The sequence below is a fragment of the Falco biarmicus genome, chromosome 13 (assembly GCF_023638135.1).
Source record: "Falco biarmicus isolate bFalBia1 chromosome 13, bFalBia1.pri, whole genome shotgun sequence".
NCBI lineage: Eukaryota > Metazoa > Chordata > Aves > Falconiformes > Falconidae > Falco > Falco biarmicus.
Window position 1 is genome coordinate 1,843,100 of NC_079300.1, and position 19,614 is coordinate 1,862,713.

Genomic DNA, 19,614 nt, shown 5'->3' on the forward strand with positions numbered 1-19,614 from the left:
CCCATTGTCGTCGTCCCTGGAAAGGGGGCTCGGGTGCCTGTCCTGACCGCAGCTCTCAGCCGGGGACACAGCAGCCTCTGAGCCAGTTAACCCCATTTTAAACCCCTTTAATCTCAAGGAGCCTGAGTTTTGGCAGAGCTCCTTTTTTGTCAGCACAAACCTCTCGCAGTAACAGATTACTCTGTTTTTTCTAGGGACATGGGTCACTTTTGGAGGTCAAATCTCAGATGAGGTAAGTGATGCTTGCTGTAAGTATAATGCATGAAGTAAAATCCAATCTGAGATATTTTTAAATGAAACCATGGCTACCGAAATCAGAGGAGCCTGTTTCTGTACAAGAAAATGGCAGAGAGTCACTGTGCAAAGCAATACAAAGCTTGTGCTTCTGCTACAAAAACCTTAATGAATCTGACATTCCCAGAGATCAACTTTAATAAAAAAAAAAACATTTATCCCTTAAAGCGATCTTCTTTTCCGTGCTGTTTGGAGTGGTATTTCCTTCTTACCCTTGGCAGTGGCACTGTTCTTGGAGCCAAAATGGGAAACTATTTTTGCATCATGAATGTAATCGGCAACAGTCATAAATACAAGCAGGGGCTTGGCTTAGCCTGATGATTTATTTTTTTACATAATAAGATGAAACAAATGAAAATGAGCTTGGGTTTCCTGTGTGTTCTTGGCCGTACCAGATGGCTCTTCATCGTAGTTAATCTCCTGAGTGCTGGGTAGCACGTGGGTTTCCCTCCATCTCAGGTAGGATGCAGATGCTGGTCAGCGGCAGAGCAGCCTCCGGGCTGCCTTCCCTCTCGTACGTGGTAAAAACCCCAAAATAACTTTGGCAGAAGGAAAGCAGCCCCAGCCCAGGAGTCTCAACTGGAAAGCTTTTTTTCCTTTTTAATTCACTTGCTCTTTGGTGGTATTTCTTCTGCTGACAGCAGATCACCGAGTTCACTCCCGTTTCTTGTTTTGATTGGATATTTGCTCCCTGGCTCTCCTGCCTTCCTCGCTCAGAATGAGTCAATGCAAAGTGCACACATGGAAACGGGGGACTGAAACACAGCTCCATCCCTGAGGGACGTCCACCCCAAAGGCGTTGGCTGTGTGTGGGTGCCCTGGCCAGCTGCCAGCCCCCTCTGGGTGCAGGATCCCCCCGGGGGGCAGCTGGACCCCTGGACTCTGATGGGGATCACCTGAAATGGCCTTTAGGCATTTGCATGCCCCATGACACCAGCCAGAGAGCTGTGGGACAGCCTGATGGGTAGCCAAAAAAAATAATATAAAAATTAAAACTCTTTAAAAATAAAAATATTAAACTAATACCATGGAAAGGATATTTCCATGGTATTAAACTCCACAGATTTGCACTGTATATTCTATAACCCCATTAAATTCTTGGCTGCTTTCCTGTTAGAAAGTTCCTATGAGACGAGATTAATTCCTCCCAGGGTGAGTCAACGGGAAGTTGGTGTAAATTCACATTTTGGCACTTCTCGGGCCCGCACATGACCTGCCAGGTGCCCTGCCAAAGGGTCTTGCCCCCAGGTGGGGGATGCTAATGCCCATCCCAGCCCCACTGAAACACCTTTGCTGCACCTTCCCGGGACATGGTCTGCCACCCCTCACCTCTCTGCCTCTGCTTCCCCAAGGTGGCTGAGCAGCTGATGACCATCGCCTACGAGAGTGGCGTCAACCTGTTCGACACAGCTGAGGTGTATGCAGCTGGCAAGTGAGTGCCCACGGTCCCACTCTGCTTCCTGGGGGTCCCTCCACCCGGCTCTGCTCCTCCCTGTGTCATGGTCACCTGCAATGGATAGGGCTGGGGCTCTGGCAGTGCTTGGGAAGCCCCCTTCTCCCTGAGGGAGGACAGAAAAACCTATATATTTGGGTATTTGGAGCACTGAAAAAACAAAGCCAAAAAACCCCACAACCCACCCCCACCCAAAAAGCCCCACCCAACCCACAAAACCCCCAAAACCAAACAAAAACCCAAAACCAAACAAAAATACCAAAAGCAAAAAAAAAAAAAAAGGCAAAAAAATTGAACCCCAAACCTTGTGTGCTCAGCTGAAGACTGAATCTATCATTTGTGCCACTTGCTGTTGGCACAGGGTGAGAAACGTCCTGGGTAAATGAAAAGTCAGCGCACATCTTAATGGTGACAAATGGCCTGTGCCAGTGACAGCTCCCAGGCACGGATCCCAGCGCGGGGAGCTGCTCTGGCTGCAGCAGGGCTAATGCTCTCAGTGTTGCTGTGGAACTGGGAGGGAGAAGTATCCATCCGTAATATGTGTGACTTTGGCTGATTTATGTGGTTTTGTATTTAGCATAAAAAAAATGGTGGCCTGGGACATTGTGTCCCTGGTGTGGGGACAAAGCAGCTCTGCCCTCCCTGAGCGGGTCCAAGCAGCCGCAGGGCACAGGCTGCAGGTCTGTCCCTGCAGGAGTGGGTGGGTGAGGTGCTTTGTACCCCCGGAGGGGACCCATCCTGGGCGCTGAGCATCCTCCTGTCTCCCCTCACGCGGGGCGCTCTCTCTCACAGGGCTGAGGTCATCCTGGGGAACATCCTGAAGAAGAAGGGCTGGAGGTACTGTGCTGCCGGCCGCGCTCCCTGCCGCCCGCGGGCAAGCGGGACCCCTGGGTGTATGAGAATCCTTCTGGTTTCTAAAAATGACTGGTGTTAGGTGGTGCTGGCCTGGGAGTGGGTGCTGCTGTTTCCAGGTGGTGCCGGGAGCTTGCATGTGCGATGGTCCCATGCCCAGCAAGCCAGACCTTGCAAACACCACACAAAAATGCTCTCCTGTTTTTTGGGGGGAACACACATCTGGCTTCACGAGGCTGTGCTCACCAGCCTGTGGTGCTGCCTCAGCCGGTGCACCAGAGCACCGTCGCTCTGCGTGGTGTGGATAATGCAACTCCTGAGCATATCCCTCATCACTGCCGTGCATCAAGCCAGATGATTTCCGTGTCGGCATCCTCATCTGTGTACATAAGATCATGTATTAAGAATGCAAATCTGTGATGGGCCTTCATCTTGGGTAGCCTGGGAGGAAATGATACCTAACTTAAGTGATGCACATTAGCATATGTTGTGTGGTTTTAAGAGCATTTACATAATCTTTAAAGGCCTCCCTTGCGTGTCATATTCAGCCTTCATCCGAAGAATGGCTCTAGTAGTGCTCGCTCCAAAATCAGTATCCCCTGTGTAAGAGGGATGATTGCTCAGTAAGAAATATTCTAGATACTGTGGAAGAAAAAAATTAAGTCCAACAAAAGCTGGAGAAATTGCGGTTGGTACATGTACAGCTATGCAGCAAGACAGTTTGCAAATGATAAATCTTTGATTTAATATCCCATGGGAATTTATAGATTAATTCAGTGAATGTATCACTCTTGGAGTTTTAATAACTCCGGGAATACTGCATGATAATGAGAAGCACTGGACTTGGGTACCAGTAGGGAATAGCGCTGTAGCCCTCAGTTAAGGACTCTGGAGATTGCTTACTCCACAGTTAAAAATGTAAATTTTTTTTTTTTCCTTTTTTGGTCACTTCACTTGTATTAGCTTTGGTTTCCAGACACCACCCTGGGGTTGCTCCCTGCGTGCAGCAGACCTGAGCACGGGAGAAGTAGCCTGTTGTAAAAAGGGTTATAGTGAGGTGCAGGCACCCACACTGAGCCCAGGGCTGGGGAACTGGGCACAGCCACCTCTGCGGGAAGCCACAGTGCTGCTGCCTCTTGATGGGCAGCATCCTTCCTTACGTACTTATAATTTCTTTTTTTAACACTGATCATTTTTCTGTTCTGTTTGCAGGAGGTCCAGCCTGGTCATAACAACAAAGCTGTACTGGGGTGGAAAGTAAGTCTCACAGTTACTTGTAACGGTGTTTGCTACTGCATGCTTTTCCCTTTTACTGCTGTACAACCAGGTGGAGATTAACAGCACCTCAGAGGAGTGGTTTGTTGCTGCTGTTTTCTTTCTCCGTATTTTGGCGAGTCCTTTCTGTAGTCGGAGCCCGGCAGGGGCAGCAGCCCCCAGCAGGGGCCGGGGTGCTGGGGTGGTGCACTCCTGCCCAGAGCATCCCTGTGGCTCTGGGACCTGTAACTACCGGGGTGGAGGCTGCCTTGCTCTGAAATTGCAGCAGTGTCAATGAAGCCTCAGTGCTGGGAGGGTGGCCAGGATGCAGCCCCATCCTCGCACTGCTGGGCCCCTGCTGCCCTGCCAGCATCCTTACCCCTCCACCTAGGAATGTCGCTGGCAGCTTTACGCCCAGGAGACATCCACAGCAGGGCTGTTACCACGTTAAATTAACAACAGCGTTACTCATCCCAGATGCTGTTGTCTTTGAGACTGGGAACCCAAATGAGGTGTAGGGTCTCTCTGTTGTATGAGTTGTAAGTTCACCTGTGGGATGTTTAAAGCAGGACACAAAGCCAGCGCTCCCTGGTCAGGCGCTAACGACCCAAGCAATGCCGAACACCTGACAGCCATGTGCCTGTTCTTTCCTTCGCAGAGCTGAAACAGAAAGAGGGCTTTCGAGAAAACACATCATTGAAGGTATGTGTTGTGTGGGGTAGGCTCTGGCCGTGCCTCAGTGCGCTGGCATGGGCCCGGTGGGTGCAAGCGGCAGGACCCTAAGGCGAATGCTCTCCCATAAGCCAGGTCTGCTTGACCCCAGCGCTCGCTGCTCCTCCGTGCCAGCCTGGCATGAGGCATTTCCCAAGCTGGGAAAGTGCCCCAAATGCACCAAAGGATGATTACGGCTTTTTCTCAAAAAGCATGAGCAAACGCATGGCAGACAAAATGCCTTCTGTACCACACCTCTGTGCAGCAATAACCCTTTGGGGTTTTGCTCTAATAAGTGAGCGGGTTGTCCTTGGCCGGCTGTGTGTGCGTGGCTTGCAGATTTATCACTTATCTGCAGTGACCGGGGTTTGCCACGCTGGGGGTTTCATCGTTCGCTGCCTCGCATGGCTTCCTGGCAGCTTCGCACCATTGTCCTCAAGAACGGCCCAAGTCCCAGCTGCTGTGGGATGGCAGGAGGTGGGAAGGCTTAGGGGGTTTGGAGCTGCTCTGCTGACACTCCCAGCCCTTTCCTGGAGCGGCCGGGGGGTCAGCAGCAGCATGCGGTCAGCAGACGTGGCTCTGGCCACATGGTCTCCCTTGGCGGAGCCAGGAGGGATGAGGATGCGGGGCATGATGCCAGCCTGCAGAAATAGCCTTGGGAGGGCTGCCAGGTCCCATCCACCGAGCAGCCGGCTGGGAAGGGCTGTGGTTTGCTCTCAGTGCTGCTTCTTCTCAGGAGCTCAATTTTGTCGTACCTTCCCTCACCCAGCTCCTTGCATCCCGTCCTGCATCCCGCTGAGAGGCGCCCTGCACTACCTTACTCATCCATGGGGATTTATTCACCTGTCTCTGCTGGGTCTAATGCAAGCTCCTTGTCTTCCAATTGCTTTTTTTGTTCTTTCAGGTACATTATTGTTGGAGAGGGAGTGAGAGCACATACATTTTTCTGTACGGATAAATGTGTTTCGCCTACTCTGGCTCTTTCTGGAAGGCTGTTGGGCATCGGGTCAGGCACCCGGGCACAATGACCAGGGCTGTAATCATAACCTGCACAGGATTTTCATGCAGGACACAAATAGAGCAGCACCCATAAAAAGACACATTTCTGTCACATTAAGGAGCAGCGTCAGCTGTGACCTTGTCCCAGTGAGAGGTGCCAGCTTGGGCTGGCTCCCAACGGGGGCTGGATCAGACCCCAAACCTCCCCAGGAGGACCCTGGGGCTGACCACAGATTGTGACCAGGTTCCAGAGCCAGAAAAGCAGCCAGCAGCATGGGGGTCTGGGCCTGTCTTCTATATAAATCCTGAGTAAAAATAATGTGGGTTTGGTGAAAAGCTGTGTAAAGTCGTGGAAGGGAGTTACTGGGGGCATCTGGCTCCTCAGGGTCTGGGAAGCCTTTGGGGCAGGAGGGAAGCATCAGGCTTGGTACCTGTGCTTCAGGTCTCTGCAGAGGGCTTCGCATCGCCCACCTCTTGCTTTTTGACCCACTTTGCCTGCTGCCACGGAGGAATGTGCAAAATGTGTTCTTTGGGTTCCTGGGAAATTATACGCTCCGTGCTGAGGTCCCTGGGGGAGCCTGGGGCAGCGGCGGCTCCTTGCTGGGCAATGCCAGCTGGGGTCATCCAGGGCTGAAGCCCCAGGGGAACAGCACCCTCCACAAAGCAACACCCCACAAGGGCTGCAGTGATGAAAAGCCATTCTCTTTATTGCACTGGGTATGCTGGGGTAATTAGCCTCCTCTCTGATTTAGGAGATAAGCCCTATTTGTTTATGGCGGTGATTGGTTGAGCTGATGTTTGCTGCCAAGGCAAACCAGAAGAGGGATATTCAGGTTGGGCTCCGTTATTAGCGTGCCTGGCACAGGAGCAGCCGGCAGCTCAGCTCGGGCTGCAGGAGGGGCGGAGGGGGCTTTGGGCTGCGCTCAGCGGGAGCTGGCATCCGACGGCTGAGAATCGGGTTTGCCCACCAGAAAGGGCAGTTTAACTTGCGTTTGGCCATTTGCATGTTTTTGTCACCAGAATCTGTAATGGCTTGTTTATCACAGCTTTCAACAACCAGGACATGTTCCATTGACATTAAAACTTAGATTATACAGAGAATATTATTACTATATTTATATTACCCACCTGGGATATGTCGCTGCCATCCCCATCGCACCCTGGCTGATACTGTCCCAGGTGGGCTGAACGGGGCCACCAGCAAGCTGGTCGAGGGGCGCAGAGCCGCCTCCTCCCAGGGGTGCAGGTTTGCTCATCTCCCATCCCAAAGGAGCTATCTCTGCGTGATAAGGAGCATCACCAGAGCACAGTCGGGTTTGCCTCATAGTAACCAGCTCATACATCGGGGATTGTCCTGGAAGGTTTTAATTATTTAGTATTGGCAGAATTCAGCTACGTTAGGATATGACTTTCATGTTAAGGTAATGCCGGAGAAAATTTTTTAGCAACGTTTTATTGAACTTTCATTTGAATAACCCCACCATGAAGTGGTGTCTAGGCTGCTGGTGGCACTAGACCCAGAGGTGCTCAGGAAAGCCACAGCTGTGTCACAGGCATCCAAACCCATCCACATTCCATTTCTTGTGGAGCTACTTCACGAGATGATAGAAAAATACTGGCAGCAGTTGAAATAACTTTGCAGAACACATAGCAAATAAAGTTAAGGTCAACGTTAGCAATTTTCTATAAATACATTTGGCAAAAATAGGCATTTTTTTCATCCCAAAATTCAGCACACATTTTCAGACTGCTCTTTTTTGGCTCATTCTTCATGAACATTCGTAAAAACATTTTGTTCTTGGGAAGATTCATAGAAAACAAGTGTTAGAAATCCTCCTCTCTCTCTCATGCACACACACACACACGCACGCACACTCTCCCTCTCTCTCACTCTCACTCACTCACAAGTTTTTGATGCCGCCTCCCGTCAGACCCTCGTAGGGGAGTTGCCGAAGCTTGGGCAGCCCAGGACTGTAGCTGTACGGCCTGCCTCGTCTTGCTCTGCAAAACTCTCCCTGCCCTAGGCAACGCATCGGTGGGCTCAGCTTGCTTACCCTGCAGAGAGGTGAAGCCCTCCACGGTGCTTTATCTGCCCATTGTAACGTGTCTGAGTGCCACCATCCTCCCATTGGGGCTTGCCCTTTGGGGAGGACCCCCGGGGCAGGGCTTCGTTAGGTGGGACGGGACCGGGGCGGTGTGCCCTGGGCTTGCACAGAAAGGCTCTGCAATGTCATTTAGGTTAAATTAACTCTGAACAGAAGCAGAGCCCTGAAACCTGTCCCTGGCAGCTGCCTCCTGATGGGCTGACCACGGACACGCTCGGTAACCAGTGTCTGTTCCAATCCAAATCTCAGCGTAATTAAAAAATAAAGCAAATTCTCGTGGAAGGGGGGGACTCTGCATGTGGCCGAACTGGTGTTTTCTTCTTAATATGGTAGCATAGATAGGGGACAATGTTATGCAGCGTCCTTCTCATGTGGTCTGTGGTTGTGTGTGTACATATATATGTACAAACATACGTACACGTGTGTAGAGATGCAACGAGCTCTGTTCTAGCCCCGGCGCAGGGCTGGTTCGCACCTGCCGGCTCTGTGCTGCTGCACTGCTGCTTGCGCTGACCGCGCAGGGTCATGTCTCTGCTTTGCTCTTCCCAGGGCTGAAGGCATCTCTCCAGAGGCTGCAGCTGGAGTATGTGGACGTCGTCTTTGCCAACCGGCCAGACAACAATACGCCCATGGAAGGTTAGTGGAAGCTTGAATTAAGGGTTTTAACTTGACTGATCCTGGCTTACAGGCTTAGGCTGATGATGATAGGAAATGAAAACCAATTGTGTTTATTAAATATTCAGGTGGGGCAGCTTAAATGTGAAATACCTTACCCGTGATACCCTGGAGCCCTATAGATCTACCCTTCAATGAAATGAGTTTGTATCTCTTGGAAGGAAATTGAAGTTTCCTTTGTGTCCCAGTGGCAGCTTTAACATTGTTTGGCTTTTTATTTCCTTTTCCCGATTCCTTCAGATAAAGTGAACTTCTGTTTGCATTTAAGGCAGGTCTCTGTCAGAGGAAACTTGCACGTCCCTACTCCTGGTGCAGCCAGCTCTAGAGAGGAGAGCGTGCCAGCGCTGCTGTCCCCATCCTCGTCCCTGTTCCCTGGACTGCCGGTGGCGTGTGCTTCTCCCGGGGCTAAAACCAGGGGCACAATCCAATGAGTGGTCAGAAAAAAGGAAGAACTGGCAAGCTGTAGGGTTCACTGCCCCAAGCACAGGAGCAGCACAGGCTGAGCTTCTGGCCGAGGGGCTGTGTGAGGACAAGCTCCCCCCCGGGCACAGCAGGGACGCCCAGGCACAGGGAGCAGCGGTGCTCTGCCCAGGGCTGGGCTCAGCCCCTTGTCCTGCTGGGGAACAGTCCTCATTAAATTCAGGGAACGAATTTAGGAACTTGCAAGAACAGCAGTGTCTTGTGGGTTTTTTGGTTTGTTTTTTTTAAAAAAAATGGTTGGATACAGAAGTGCTGAGGTGCTGACAGACTGACTCCTGTTCTCACCTCTGCCATCAAGAGTGGTTCCAAAGAATGTTTATCAATATGGTGATGGGCACTTTATATATAAAAATAGAAATATATATATAAAAACATATATAAAATATACATATATGACTTTCATGTTAAGGTAATGCCAGAGAAAGATTTTAGCAACACTTTATTGAATTTTCATTTGAATATCCCTGCCATGAAGTGGTGTCCCGGCTGCTGGTGGCACTAGACCCAGAGATGCTCAGAAAAGTCGTGAAAAGTCACTCTGGGAAGTGTCTGTGTTTTTTAATTACTTTTCCTAATTGCTGATAGCCATACATGCATGGCTGGTCCATGGCTGGACGGCTCGGTTATCCAGGAGCCTCCATCGCTCTGTTTTGGGCTAGCGCCCTATCTGGTGGGCACCAGCTCCTGTTCCTTCTCTTTTCCCCTTGGAGCTAACGCAGCCATTCGCACTGTGGCAGAAGATCAGCTTCATAGCTAAATAAAAAATGTGAGAAGACTTACAGGCTGCTGAAGCTGTCACGGATGAGTACATATAAAGCAAACAAACCTGGAGCTTGACAGGTCACTTCGAAGCTCCTGGCTTGAGTCTCAGTGGTCGTGACACCTACTCCCTTCCCAAGCGCGGGGCTGCATGACCTGGTGTGAACCCTGGAGGGACGGCAGCACCGCTGCCCTGGCTGACCAGCGCCCGCGGCACCCGCTTGCGGCACTGCCTGGGGGTGTAGGACCGGTGAGGATTTTGCGGTAGCTGATGAGGTCAAGGAAGATGACATGTTGTATCTTGGAGGGAGAAATGACCTCTCCGCTCAGTCAGTTGTCATCTAAGGAGGCAATGCTGAATATATTACCCACGCCCGCGCAGCACAGCTGATTGCGGCTTTTAAGATGCTACAGATACTGGTAGCAGCGCCAGAGCTTGGCAATAAGGTATAAACTGTGGTGCTTGGTGAGATTTCGAGCAGGGTGAAAAAAGGGACATTTTTATTATGAATGGTGTGGTGTTGATTCTTTCTATGTACTTGGTGCTTTTTTTTCATGGTTCACCTACTAAGCCACTTCTATCCCAGAGCATCTGTTGAACCATCTGTCAGTTCTGCGCTCTCTGGCGTGTGCAGTAAGTGCTGAGCTGCCTCCGCAAGACATGCAATCCCTGCTCCATCTCCTTACATGCCTATGCTTTTCCCACGAGTAAATAGCCGCTTCTGATGGAGAGTGGTTGGTAGGTAACCTTCAGACGTCCCCTGCTTGTGCTGCTCGTGACAGCACGCGAGGGTCCCGCTCCAGCAAGCAGCACGGTTGCCTGCGGTAAGGTACAACCCAATGAAGGATAGACTTCCAATGTGCGTTGTGTTTTCCTCGCTTGCTGCATGCAGGTGAGGTTCCTCTGCTCTCACTGCTGTGATGCGTGTGCCCGCGGGCATCAGCAGGCGGCAGAGCAGCCGCTCACCTGGGGGTCCCCAGCCGCAGCAGGGTCGCTCCCCGTCGCCCGCGCTGCTGCCGGCCCCGCTCGGGCTGCCTTAGAAGGCATGGGGGACGCAGAGCTAATAAGAGAAGATGAGCGTTTAATACAGATTTCTTTATTGTAGGCAACTCTGGTCCCCAAAGGGGCAGGCAAAGCTTGCTTAATGTGAAAATCAGAAATGTATTTACCTTTCTTAAAAGTCTCTGAGCAGACTAAAAAAGCTTTCCATTGTAAAAGCAATACAATATTAGCTTCAAGGAGCATCTGGAGATGAGTATCCCGCTCAAAGCCCTTTGCATAACCCTGCAGGCAGGCCCTTGGTCCCTGTTCAGGGCAGCCGTGTCCCCCCTTGCCCAGGGCTGTTCCTGGGGCAGGCAGGCGAGGGGCTGCCCTCGCTGGGCTCAGCCACATGTGGGGCCATCCTGTGCCTGGGGGACCCCGCCAGCGCCTGGTCCCCCCGTGCTGGGACCTCTGGAGATGGGTGATGGGAAGGGCCTGGGTTCTCTCCTGAATTTCGGCAGGTTTCATGCCTTGTTAGTCAGGCTGGAGAGCTGATCCCCCAACTGTGCTAGCAGATGCTTTTTTTCCCCATCCCAAGTGGTTTTCCCAGCAGCAAGCAGGGCAGCTCTGGCCGAGGGGAAGGAGGGTCCCTAGGGTGCCCCGGTGAGACCCTCTGTTGTCACAGTGCTGGGGGAGTTGCATCAGCCAGCCCACAGCCCTGACAAGCAGGGAGGGAAGGTGGTGTGGTTCCTGTCAGGGAACTTTAAGCCACTTCAAAATTATTATTATTATTATTATTATTATTTTGCCACTGAAAGCTGTTTTCTGGGGTTTGAAAGATCCATTTATATTTTTTTAAAAAATATTCCCTTCTTAAGCGATGCCATTTGTGCCATCCAGCTGGCAGACCGAGTGATCCAGACATGTGCTCTTCACAATCCATCCCATCACCATGCCCATGGGAGCAGGCTCTGGTAAACAAGAAGAGATATAGATATATATATATACTTTTTTTTTCTTTTTTTTTTGAGTTGATTTCAGTTTTTCTTGAAAGGACTAGAGGTGGGAGAAATGGAAACAACCATGGACTGAAATGTGTAAGAGGCGTATGATGAAATGCTTATCAAAATTCCTAAACGGTAGTGTGGCAAAAATAGAAACCTAAAGGCAGAGAGAAGCTGGGGCTGCCGGGGAGGGAGGGATTGCCGTGCAGCTGCCCATCACACACCGCGCGCCTCGGGTAGCTGCCTGATAGCGGGGCGTTTTGTTGGGCTAGGACATGCCCAAGAATAAAATGCTTAGAAATAGAGAAAAGTGTGACTTTGGCCAAAATGAAAGAGGGGGGAAAAACAAAAAGAAGAAAACAATATTTGGCATTTGAACTCTCTTCTTCATCAGGGGAAAGACTCCTCAAGCCAATGTGTCCCTTGAGAGGAAATCTCCCCTTCCCGTGGGAAGGCAGGAGCTCAGCACAAGAGGCGCAGAGTCTCATGTACAGCCCTCTGAGGTTATAAATGGAGACTTCATCATCTTTAGCTGCTTGTCGCTGCCTGCAGAAGAAATCTCACAATAACATCAAGATTGGCAGTGTAATCTCCCCTCTGCCAAGCTCCCTTTCTTTTTTTCTTTCCATAAATAGGATGAGAATCCTCATGATATAAAAGGCAGCTCATCTTGATCTTGAGACAGCAGTGCCCAGAGTCATTGTGCCAGTAACAGCAGGCACGCCAAGGGATTTAACAGGCCCACAGGGCTCCTCCGCGCAGCCCTGTGCCTGACCAGAGTCATTTCATGTAGTTTGATGGGTCAGAAATCAATGGTGTAGGTGTGGAGTACGGGTTCCTTGCCGCTTTCCCAAGGGAAGAGCACACTGAGAGGTGGCAGCACCCACTGACTGCGGGGTGCCTTGTGCGGTACTGGGAGTGGTGACTAAGTGTGAATTATTTTTTTATTACTTTTTTTTTTTTTTTTTTTTTGCTTCTCTGAGTGAGTTTAGCCCATTTCTCTCCATTTAAATGATGTGCTGCTAGTGGCCAGTGTAGTGCCAGTGCCCTGGCAGCCACTGCTCAGCTCCAAAGGGCAGGGAGTGCCAAAGCTCAGTAAGAAATATGAATTTATTACTGCAGCCAGGGCAGTTATTTATGCTCTCATAGTTGCTCATGAGGACTGTCCCCCCCGGGGCTGCAGACCCCACTAGTCCCCAGACCCTCCTGCCCTGGGGACCCCACTCAGCCCCTGGCTCCTCTGCAGCAGCGATGCGATGGGCACTGCCTGGATCCCCATACACCATGTACCCAGCAGACTGCTTCCAGGCAGAAATAAGGCTGAAAAATGAGCTGCAAGCAGTAAGCAGGGACTATTTTATTTATAGCATTAGCAAGGCATCCTACCAGGCTCTGCAACCTCCCATGAAACCATGAAGATAGACAAGTTTTTCTCCTTTTCTCACAAGCTAAAGTTTATAATGGGGTTTTCCCCTGCACAAGAAGACGGGGCTGCTCAGCAAAGGTCTGACGGATGGAAATTAAAGATGCTGTCCTGGTGCATGCAGCCTCGCAGGCTTCCACCTTCCCAAAGGAGAATGAGGACCACGGGACTGCTGCGCTGAGGAGCGGTGCTGGGTTTTGCAGAGGTGCTGCCTGATCCTCCTGTGGGCAAGGGGCCCTCGGCAGAGCAGGGTTCAATCATCCAGTTTTGCAACTTTATCCTCAGCATCCCAATATTCCTTGTAAAAAGAAGCAGCACCAGATATAGGCTTTTAGTAAACAAATTTTAAAATAAATGTAATTGATCTTTTAGTTTATTTTTCGACTGTGCTGCCCTCTTGTGTTAAATTTTAAAAGAAATATTATTGTAAGGAGGTGGTAGGCAATAGCCAGTTGGTAAAGGCAGTTTTTAAACTGCAGGATAGGATAAATGTCTTTTCATTTGTACTGTCAATGCTTTTTCATCCATGCTTGAGAAAGAGGCGCAGCAGAAGTAGTGTTTAATGCAAAGCTGCTCAGGCTTGTCAGCACACTAGGCATTTCTAAGTGGCTTTGGGAGGATTTGGTGCTGAAAAATTGGCCTCTGTGCAGTTCTCATACTACTTTTTTTGCCTCCTTTAGAAATTGTCCGAGCGATGACACATGTAATAAATCAAGGCATGGCGATGTACTGGGGAACGTCGCGCTGGAGCGCTATGGAGATCATGGTAAAGTCGATCTTTAGGGAAGCGCTGGCACTCGGTAGTTCTCCGTCCGTCCAGGCTGCAAGCGCCTGCTGGAAGCCATGCTGGGAGCTGAACCACGAGCGTGTGACTGGGCTGGGGATGTCTGCATTTTACTCCATCCAACACCTTTTCACCTAAAATAGTTTTAAAACCCCTTCTCTAATGAGCCTGATGTTAACTAGAAGATGGACTGATCTAGTGGTTTGGGGGTCCTGGCTGGTTTAATGGGGGTTTGTTTAATTCTAGTTTTATTTGGTTGACTTCAAGACTTTTGGTAAAGGGCCTGTTTGATGTCCATGCCCGTGGCCACTGCTGCCCCATTTAAGACGTGGCTCTCAGCAGCAGCCCCATGACCTGTGGGACCATCGGGGCTGCTGCTGCGGTGGGAAGGGTCCCTGTGCAGGGGAGAAGCCCCCACGGGCGGCACCGCTCTGAACATGTTGTGTCCAGAGGTGCAGATGGGAAATACCCCTGCCTGGCCGTAGGGACCTCCTCGTTGGCTTTACCTCAGAAACCCTAGGCTGGGGAACCAGCACCCAGACAGCTTGTCCTTAACGCTTCCTCAGAAGCATTTGTTGTTGCTCGGAGAAGTGGTGGATGCCTCATCCCTGGAAATGTTCAAGGCCAGGCTGGACGGGGCTCTGAGCGGGCTGCTCTGGCTGGAGATGTCCCTGCTCACTGCCAGGGGTTGGACTTGGTGACCTTGGGTCCTTCCCACCCAAACTGTTCTACAGTCCTGAGAGATGCCAGGAGCGTTCTGCCAGTCCCTGCTTCTTGCAGCGGGGTCAAAACACGATAAACAATCTCAGCACCCACCATCTCAGCCGGGCAGTTGTTCGGCTCACTGCTGAGCCGGCGCAGCAGCTTGGGGCTGGCAGCGGCAGGGGGTGGGCACGTGCCCTGCTGTGGCGGGCGCGGGGGCAGCGGGGGAGCAGCACAGCCAGCAATGCGGCTGCATCTCTGCCTTGGCATGGCGGTGTGCGTGGGGACGTGCTAAGGGATAGCCCTTGCGAAGGCAGAGTGAAGCTTGGGTTCATCGTCTCCTGTACGCTCAAGGAGCGCTGGCTGGTAGGTTCTATCCTACAAGATGCTTTTCCTTAACCTAGTCGTTTATCTACTGACTTCTTTTCTGCAGGAAGCCTACTCCGTAGCCAGGCAGTTTAACATGATACCACCTGTGTGTGAACAAGCTGAATACCATCTTTTCCAAAGAGAGAAAGTGGAGGTTCAGCTGCCGGAATTATATCACAAAATCGGTGAGTCTGAGACTGCTGTGCCTGCCGGCTATTCCATTTGCAGAAAGAAACAGAGCACGGGCTGATCTGGGGCTCTAGATGGGAACAGTGCTCTCCTTCCCTGGGCCTGGAGGGGACAGACGCGCATCTATCTAATGACTCAAGAGAAAAACCGGCTTACTGTGCCTCTGATAGAAATAGGTGTTAATTCCATGGCTGCTTCTTACTCTTCAAGCCTCCTGCAGCCCCGGAGGTGCCACCTCTGTCCCACATCGGAGGACCCTGATGCCTCCTGGGGGGTCTCCGGCCATGGTGCCCGGCACGGCTGTGCTGGGGGCTGTGCTGGGGGGTGGCCAGGAGCTGGTGCCCCTGCCAAGCAGAGCCAGGATGAGAAGGACATGAGGGTGCCAGGCAGAGCGGGCGTAGGAGATACCTGGTCAGGGGTCAGGAGTGTGGGTCCTTCGCTGCAGCAGGAGCCAGGGTGGGGCTGGGGCTCTCACAGTGAGGTTTTGGATGAATATGCTGATCGGTGTATTCATCAGGGCACCAGCAGCATCTTCCTGGGAGGCACTGACCAGGTGTCCCTGCCAGCAGCAATGGAAGCAATCAGCAATTGTTTTGCTTGTATTTTTTTAACTGAAAGTCCTATTTTTGATACAACTCTGATTTCCTGCAGTCTCCTGAAGCCTCCTTCTCTGTTTTCTCTGCAGGAGTCGGGGCAATGACTTGGTCTCCACTGGCCTGTGGGATCATCTCAGGGAAATATGGCAACGGTGTCCCTGAAAGCTCAAGGGCTGCACTAAAGGTATATTCTTTTTGCACGTTTGAGAAAAGTAAATGTGCTGCTTCTGTGAGGGCAGGAAAATAACAAAGGGAAAACAGATCCCTCATGCAAAGGCTGGCCTGTGTGCTGCTGTATTGATAGATCCGCTCAGTTTCTCTGGCAACCGTACTCCAAAGTACGGGAGAATCTGGGTTATAAAGACGCTCGCATTCCCATCACTGTGAGCTGATGGCTGCGAGCGAGCTGGTTGTGGGGCAGCACGTGACTGGAGCCAGGCGGGGGGGGTGTCTGCAAAAGTATGTTGTCACCACCCTTACATTGACTGGACACCATCAGCGAGAGGACACAAGCCCAGCAGTTCTGTTGTCCATGATGCTCCCAGCTGTTGTGAATCGATGCAGCTGCTGTGACTTCAAACCCTCTTAACCACGGAGTGGGTAAAACAGGCTTGGACATCGCTTTTCTGCCCACATGTCCCTGGGCACCAACCCACCAGGCAGCGAGTGCATGGGGGCGAGCCACGGTGGGAGCTCAGCCCCGCAGCATCCCTCCAGGGAGCCCTGCAGCAGGGCAGGCCCCCAGCACCCCACAAAACTTGTGGGTCCTCTGTGGTCCCGCCCTTTGCCAGGCAGGGCAGCAGCCCTCTCTAACAGGTTTTAGCATTGCAGCATCATCACCACAGCACTCAGTTGCTCCAACGATTATCCTGATTTTATTCTTATTGGGGGTTATGGGGTCTCCTCCTATACATGTCCATGGCAGGTGTATTATTCAACAGTTTGAAAAACAGCAGACCACTAGAATGTCACAGATTTGAAAAAAATGGTATTTGAGCCTCTGTATCAGCTGATGGGCAAAAGCCAATGCTGCCTGACAAGTGCCAGCAGACTGACACACATCCCTGTGCTGGTTTTTGTTCAGCTTGGTGCTTTTTAAAGGAAAGATGCAGTCTACATTGACTTACTTACAAAAGGCAGCATTTTCAAATGTGGTATTTCATTGCATTTGGGATTTTTTTCCAAAATAAAATGTATTATTAACATTTAGTGAAAGCTAGCTAAGAAGGTAGCATCACAGAGAGGGATCCAAACTAAATTGATGAGAGTGAAGCAGAATCAAGTCTCCATTCTGGAGCTGGGAGAATGGAAATCTCAGCTTCATTTAATTAATTTTCTAATCTTGAATGGTAATAATAAATCTTGAGCAAGGTCAGATGTTCTTTCACCATTTTGGGGGGAGGGGGTCTGTGTCAAAATCTTCTCAAGTTGACTAGTATTTCACTTTTTCCCACTCTACGATGGGATTCAGTGGTCCAAAAATAAAGCTGAGGAGGTTCCCGCTTCCGGACTGAATCCACCAGTGGCGTAAAGCCAGAGAGAGACAGTCAGGCTCCCACCAGAGACGTCCTGGTCCTGTTGTAATTGCTTCGGGCAGCAAAGCATCGTGTTATTTAGCTTCCACTACCTCCTGGGTTGGATATGGCTTTTTAAGAGCTGTTTGTAATTGCCTTAAACTTTCCATTTTGGAAGATTAAAGCTAACAGTCGATTGCAATGTAATTCACCTCCAGTGCTACCAGTGGCTGAAAGAGAAAATCATCAGCGAGGAAGGCAGGAAGCAGCAGGGGAAGCTGAAGGACCTGTCGCCCATCGCCGAGCGCCTCGGGTGCACGCTGCCCCAGCTGGCTGTCGGTAGGTGACAGGGCGGGCGACGACTGTCACTGCTGTCACCAGCACTGGACCCAGCTCGTGTTCCCGTAGTGCGAAGGGAAATACTCTGCAATGCTGGCAGAAAGTTGGTGCCTTACGGGCTGGTGAGAGCAGAGTGCAGGCGAGATCCTATGCAGACCCCTACAGCCAGGGGAGCTCTGTAAGTGCTCCTGACATCTGTTAAGTATCGGGATGGTTAGGTGAATGTGGCACAGGCAAAGGTGTGTCGCCTTTCAAACAGGAGCAAGGATGGCTTTATCTTTGCCAGTATCTATAGATCTGTTTATTATTTAAAATGCTTAAATGATTATTTGCTATCAGGGCTTATGGAACAAAATGCAAGAAGGAAAGACTGAAGGCGGACAAAGCAACAGCTCATTAGGAGAAGGCTAACCCAAACCCAGGGCACCAACGCGTTTCAAGGAACACAGTAAAAGAACAAAACACACTGTAGGATATTAAAATGCTGTGTATTGTTTTTGAGGTTACCCTCGGTCCGCTAGCCTCACGCAATAATAACATTCTTTTACAAAAAATTTAAGTGGTAGATTTAAAAATTACTTGAAATAAGATTGTTTCCAGCATCATCATCACCAGGCTTTGATTGACAAGAGGTCTAGTGTATCTTGGGCCATCCTCGGGGCTCCAGCCCTGACCTCCCTGTTTCTCCGAATGGTCCCTTCACGGGTGGAAGCCGGCAGTTACTCGGCTCTGTCAGACAGAAGCTCTGACAGGCATTAGGATCTGGAGTAATGCCATGTCGCAAAGCCTATGTTCCTGACCAACTTGTGACTTTATTCCCAGCATGGTGCCTGAGAAATGAAGGGGTGAGCTCCGTCCTTCTGGGATCTTCCAACCCAGAGCAGCTGATAGAGAACCTTGGAGCCATACAGGCAAGTGCAGGTGGTGGTGGCACCTCAGCCCAGTGGTGGGCTACTGTTCAGCTCCCTGTGCGGGTAACACCAGCATGCCTTGGTACCAGCACCCTACTTCTTTTAATATAGTTTTAATACTTTGTATCTTGTTTCAGGTGTCTTCCAGTTCTAGTTATGCACATTAATTACACAAACCTATGGTGTATCCCCATGACTTGGCACCATTTGCAGTAGTTACAGCTGTATCCAGTAACAGAAGGGTGGCACCAGCAGGTTTAATGTACCTGAAAAAGCAACAGACCGAATTGCAGGGCATGTTGTGATATATTCTGTGCTAAGTCTTCTGTGGGGCACGTGTCACTTGCACCCACCTTAATTATTCTCTGTTGCTTTTCATAATAAGAGCTTCCCGTGGTGCTCTTGCCACCAGCTTGCTTTCCACTGCAGCTGGGCAACACCGTGCATGTGAAGTTTCAGAGTACTTCTGTGATTCTCTCACTGGGTAAAGATACTGCAGCCATTTTTCCTTTAAGGCAGAAAGGTATTAGATGGATGTTTAAAAACCCAGAGGAAATGTTGTTTGATAAAATTTAGATTTAGATTTGGAAAAACCTTTAATGGAAGCTTGATTAAACATCAGTTTTCTTCTACCCCCAGGTCCTTCCAAAGATGACATCCCATATTGTAAACGAAATAGATAATATTCTGGGAAATAAGCCCTACAGCAAGAAGGACTACAGATCATAATGCAATGCATGAATTACCTGGACTGCATGGTTTAAAAAGTGCTCTGTACAGAAGTACAGCCCCGAATTAATATCCGGTCATGAGAATCATTCAGCAGCTTGCTGCTTGGTGTCTACTGTCACTGGATCCTTTGAGATGTGTGCTGTTGCTACTAATCTGCAGTGAAATTTAAAAGCACAGTTATCTCTCTTCTAACCAAGAATGATCTTGTATTTTCTTAACTTCAACTGAATTCATTTTTTACTTTACTCTTAGCACCTCATGCTTGTGCTGTGGAAAACACTTGTAAAGCAAAAAATAATTTATAACCTTCAGGTACTTGGTAATTAAAGAAGGATGTACAGATCTATTTTTTCAATGAAGAAAAGCCAGACACAATTTAAGGTTTTAATAAAACCATATTTGGGAAATCTCAACTATAAAGTTTCTTCAGGTTAACAGATAGAAGGGGCAAGCTCAGATTTTCTGTTCTCTTTTTTATGCTGAATAT

General features: G+C 50.1%; 1 protein-coding gene across 7 annotated transcripts in view; it reads left to right on the forward strand.

Moving 5' to 3' along the window:
- Positions 1–19,540, forward strand: part of KCNAB1 (potassium voltage-gated channel subfamily A regulatory beta subunit 1) — a 72,559-nt gene extending 53,019 nt beyond the window's left edge. For 4 of the 7 annotated variants that reach the window (XM_056357960.1, XM_056357954.1, XM_056357956.1 and 1 more), the window contains exons 3-13: positions 195–232; positions 1,647–1,726; positions 2,540–2,584; positions 3,812–3,856; positions 4,512–4,555; positions 8,218–8,304; positions 13,672–13,757; positions 14,911–15,031; positions 15,721–15,815; positions 17,364–17,484; positions 18,307–18,641. In XM_056357960.1, the coding sequence (XP_056213935.1) occupies positions 195–232; positions 1,647–1,726; positions 2,540–2,584; positions 3,812–3,856; positions 4,512–4,555; positions 8,218–8,304; positions 13,672–13,757; positions 14,911–15,031; positions 15,721–15,815; positions 17,364–17,484; positions 18,307–18,506 (962 nt within the window). In that variant the 3' untranslated portion in view covers positions 18,507–18,641. Of the gene's footprint in view, positions 1–194; positions 233–1,646; positions 1,727–2,539; positions 2,585–3,811; positions 3,857–4,511; positions 4,556–8,217; positions 8,305–13,671; positions 13,758–14,910; positions 15,032–15,720; positions 15,816–17,363; positions 17,485–18,306; positions 18,642–19,034 lie in introns of those variants that run through there. The other 3 variants (XM_056357955.1, XM_056357957.1, XM_056357959.1) reach the window with 1 other exon arrangement.
- Positions 19,541–19,614: the final 74 nt, after the last annotated feature.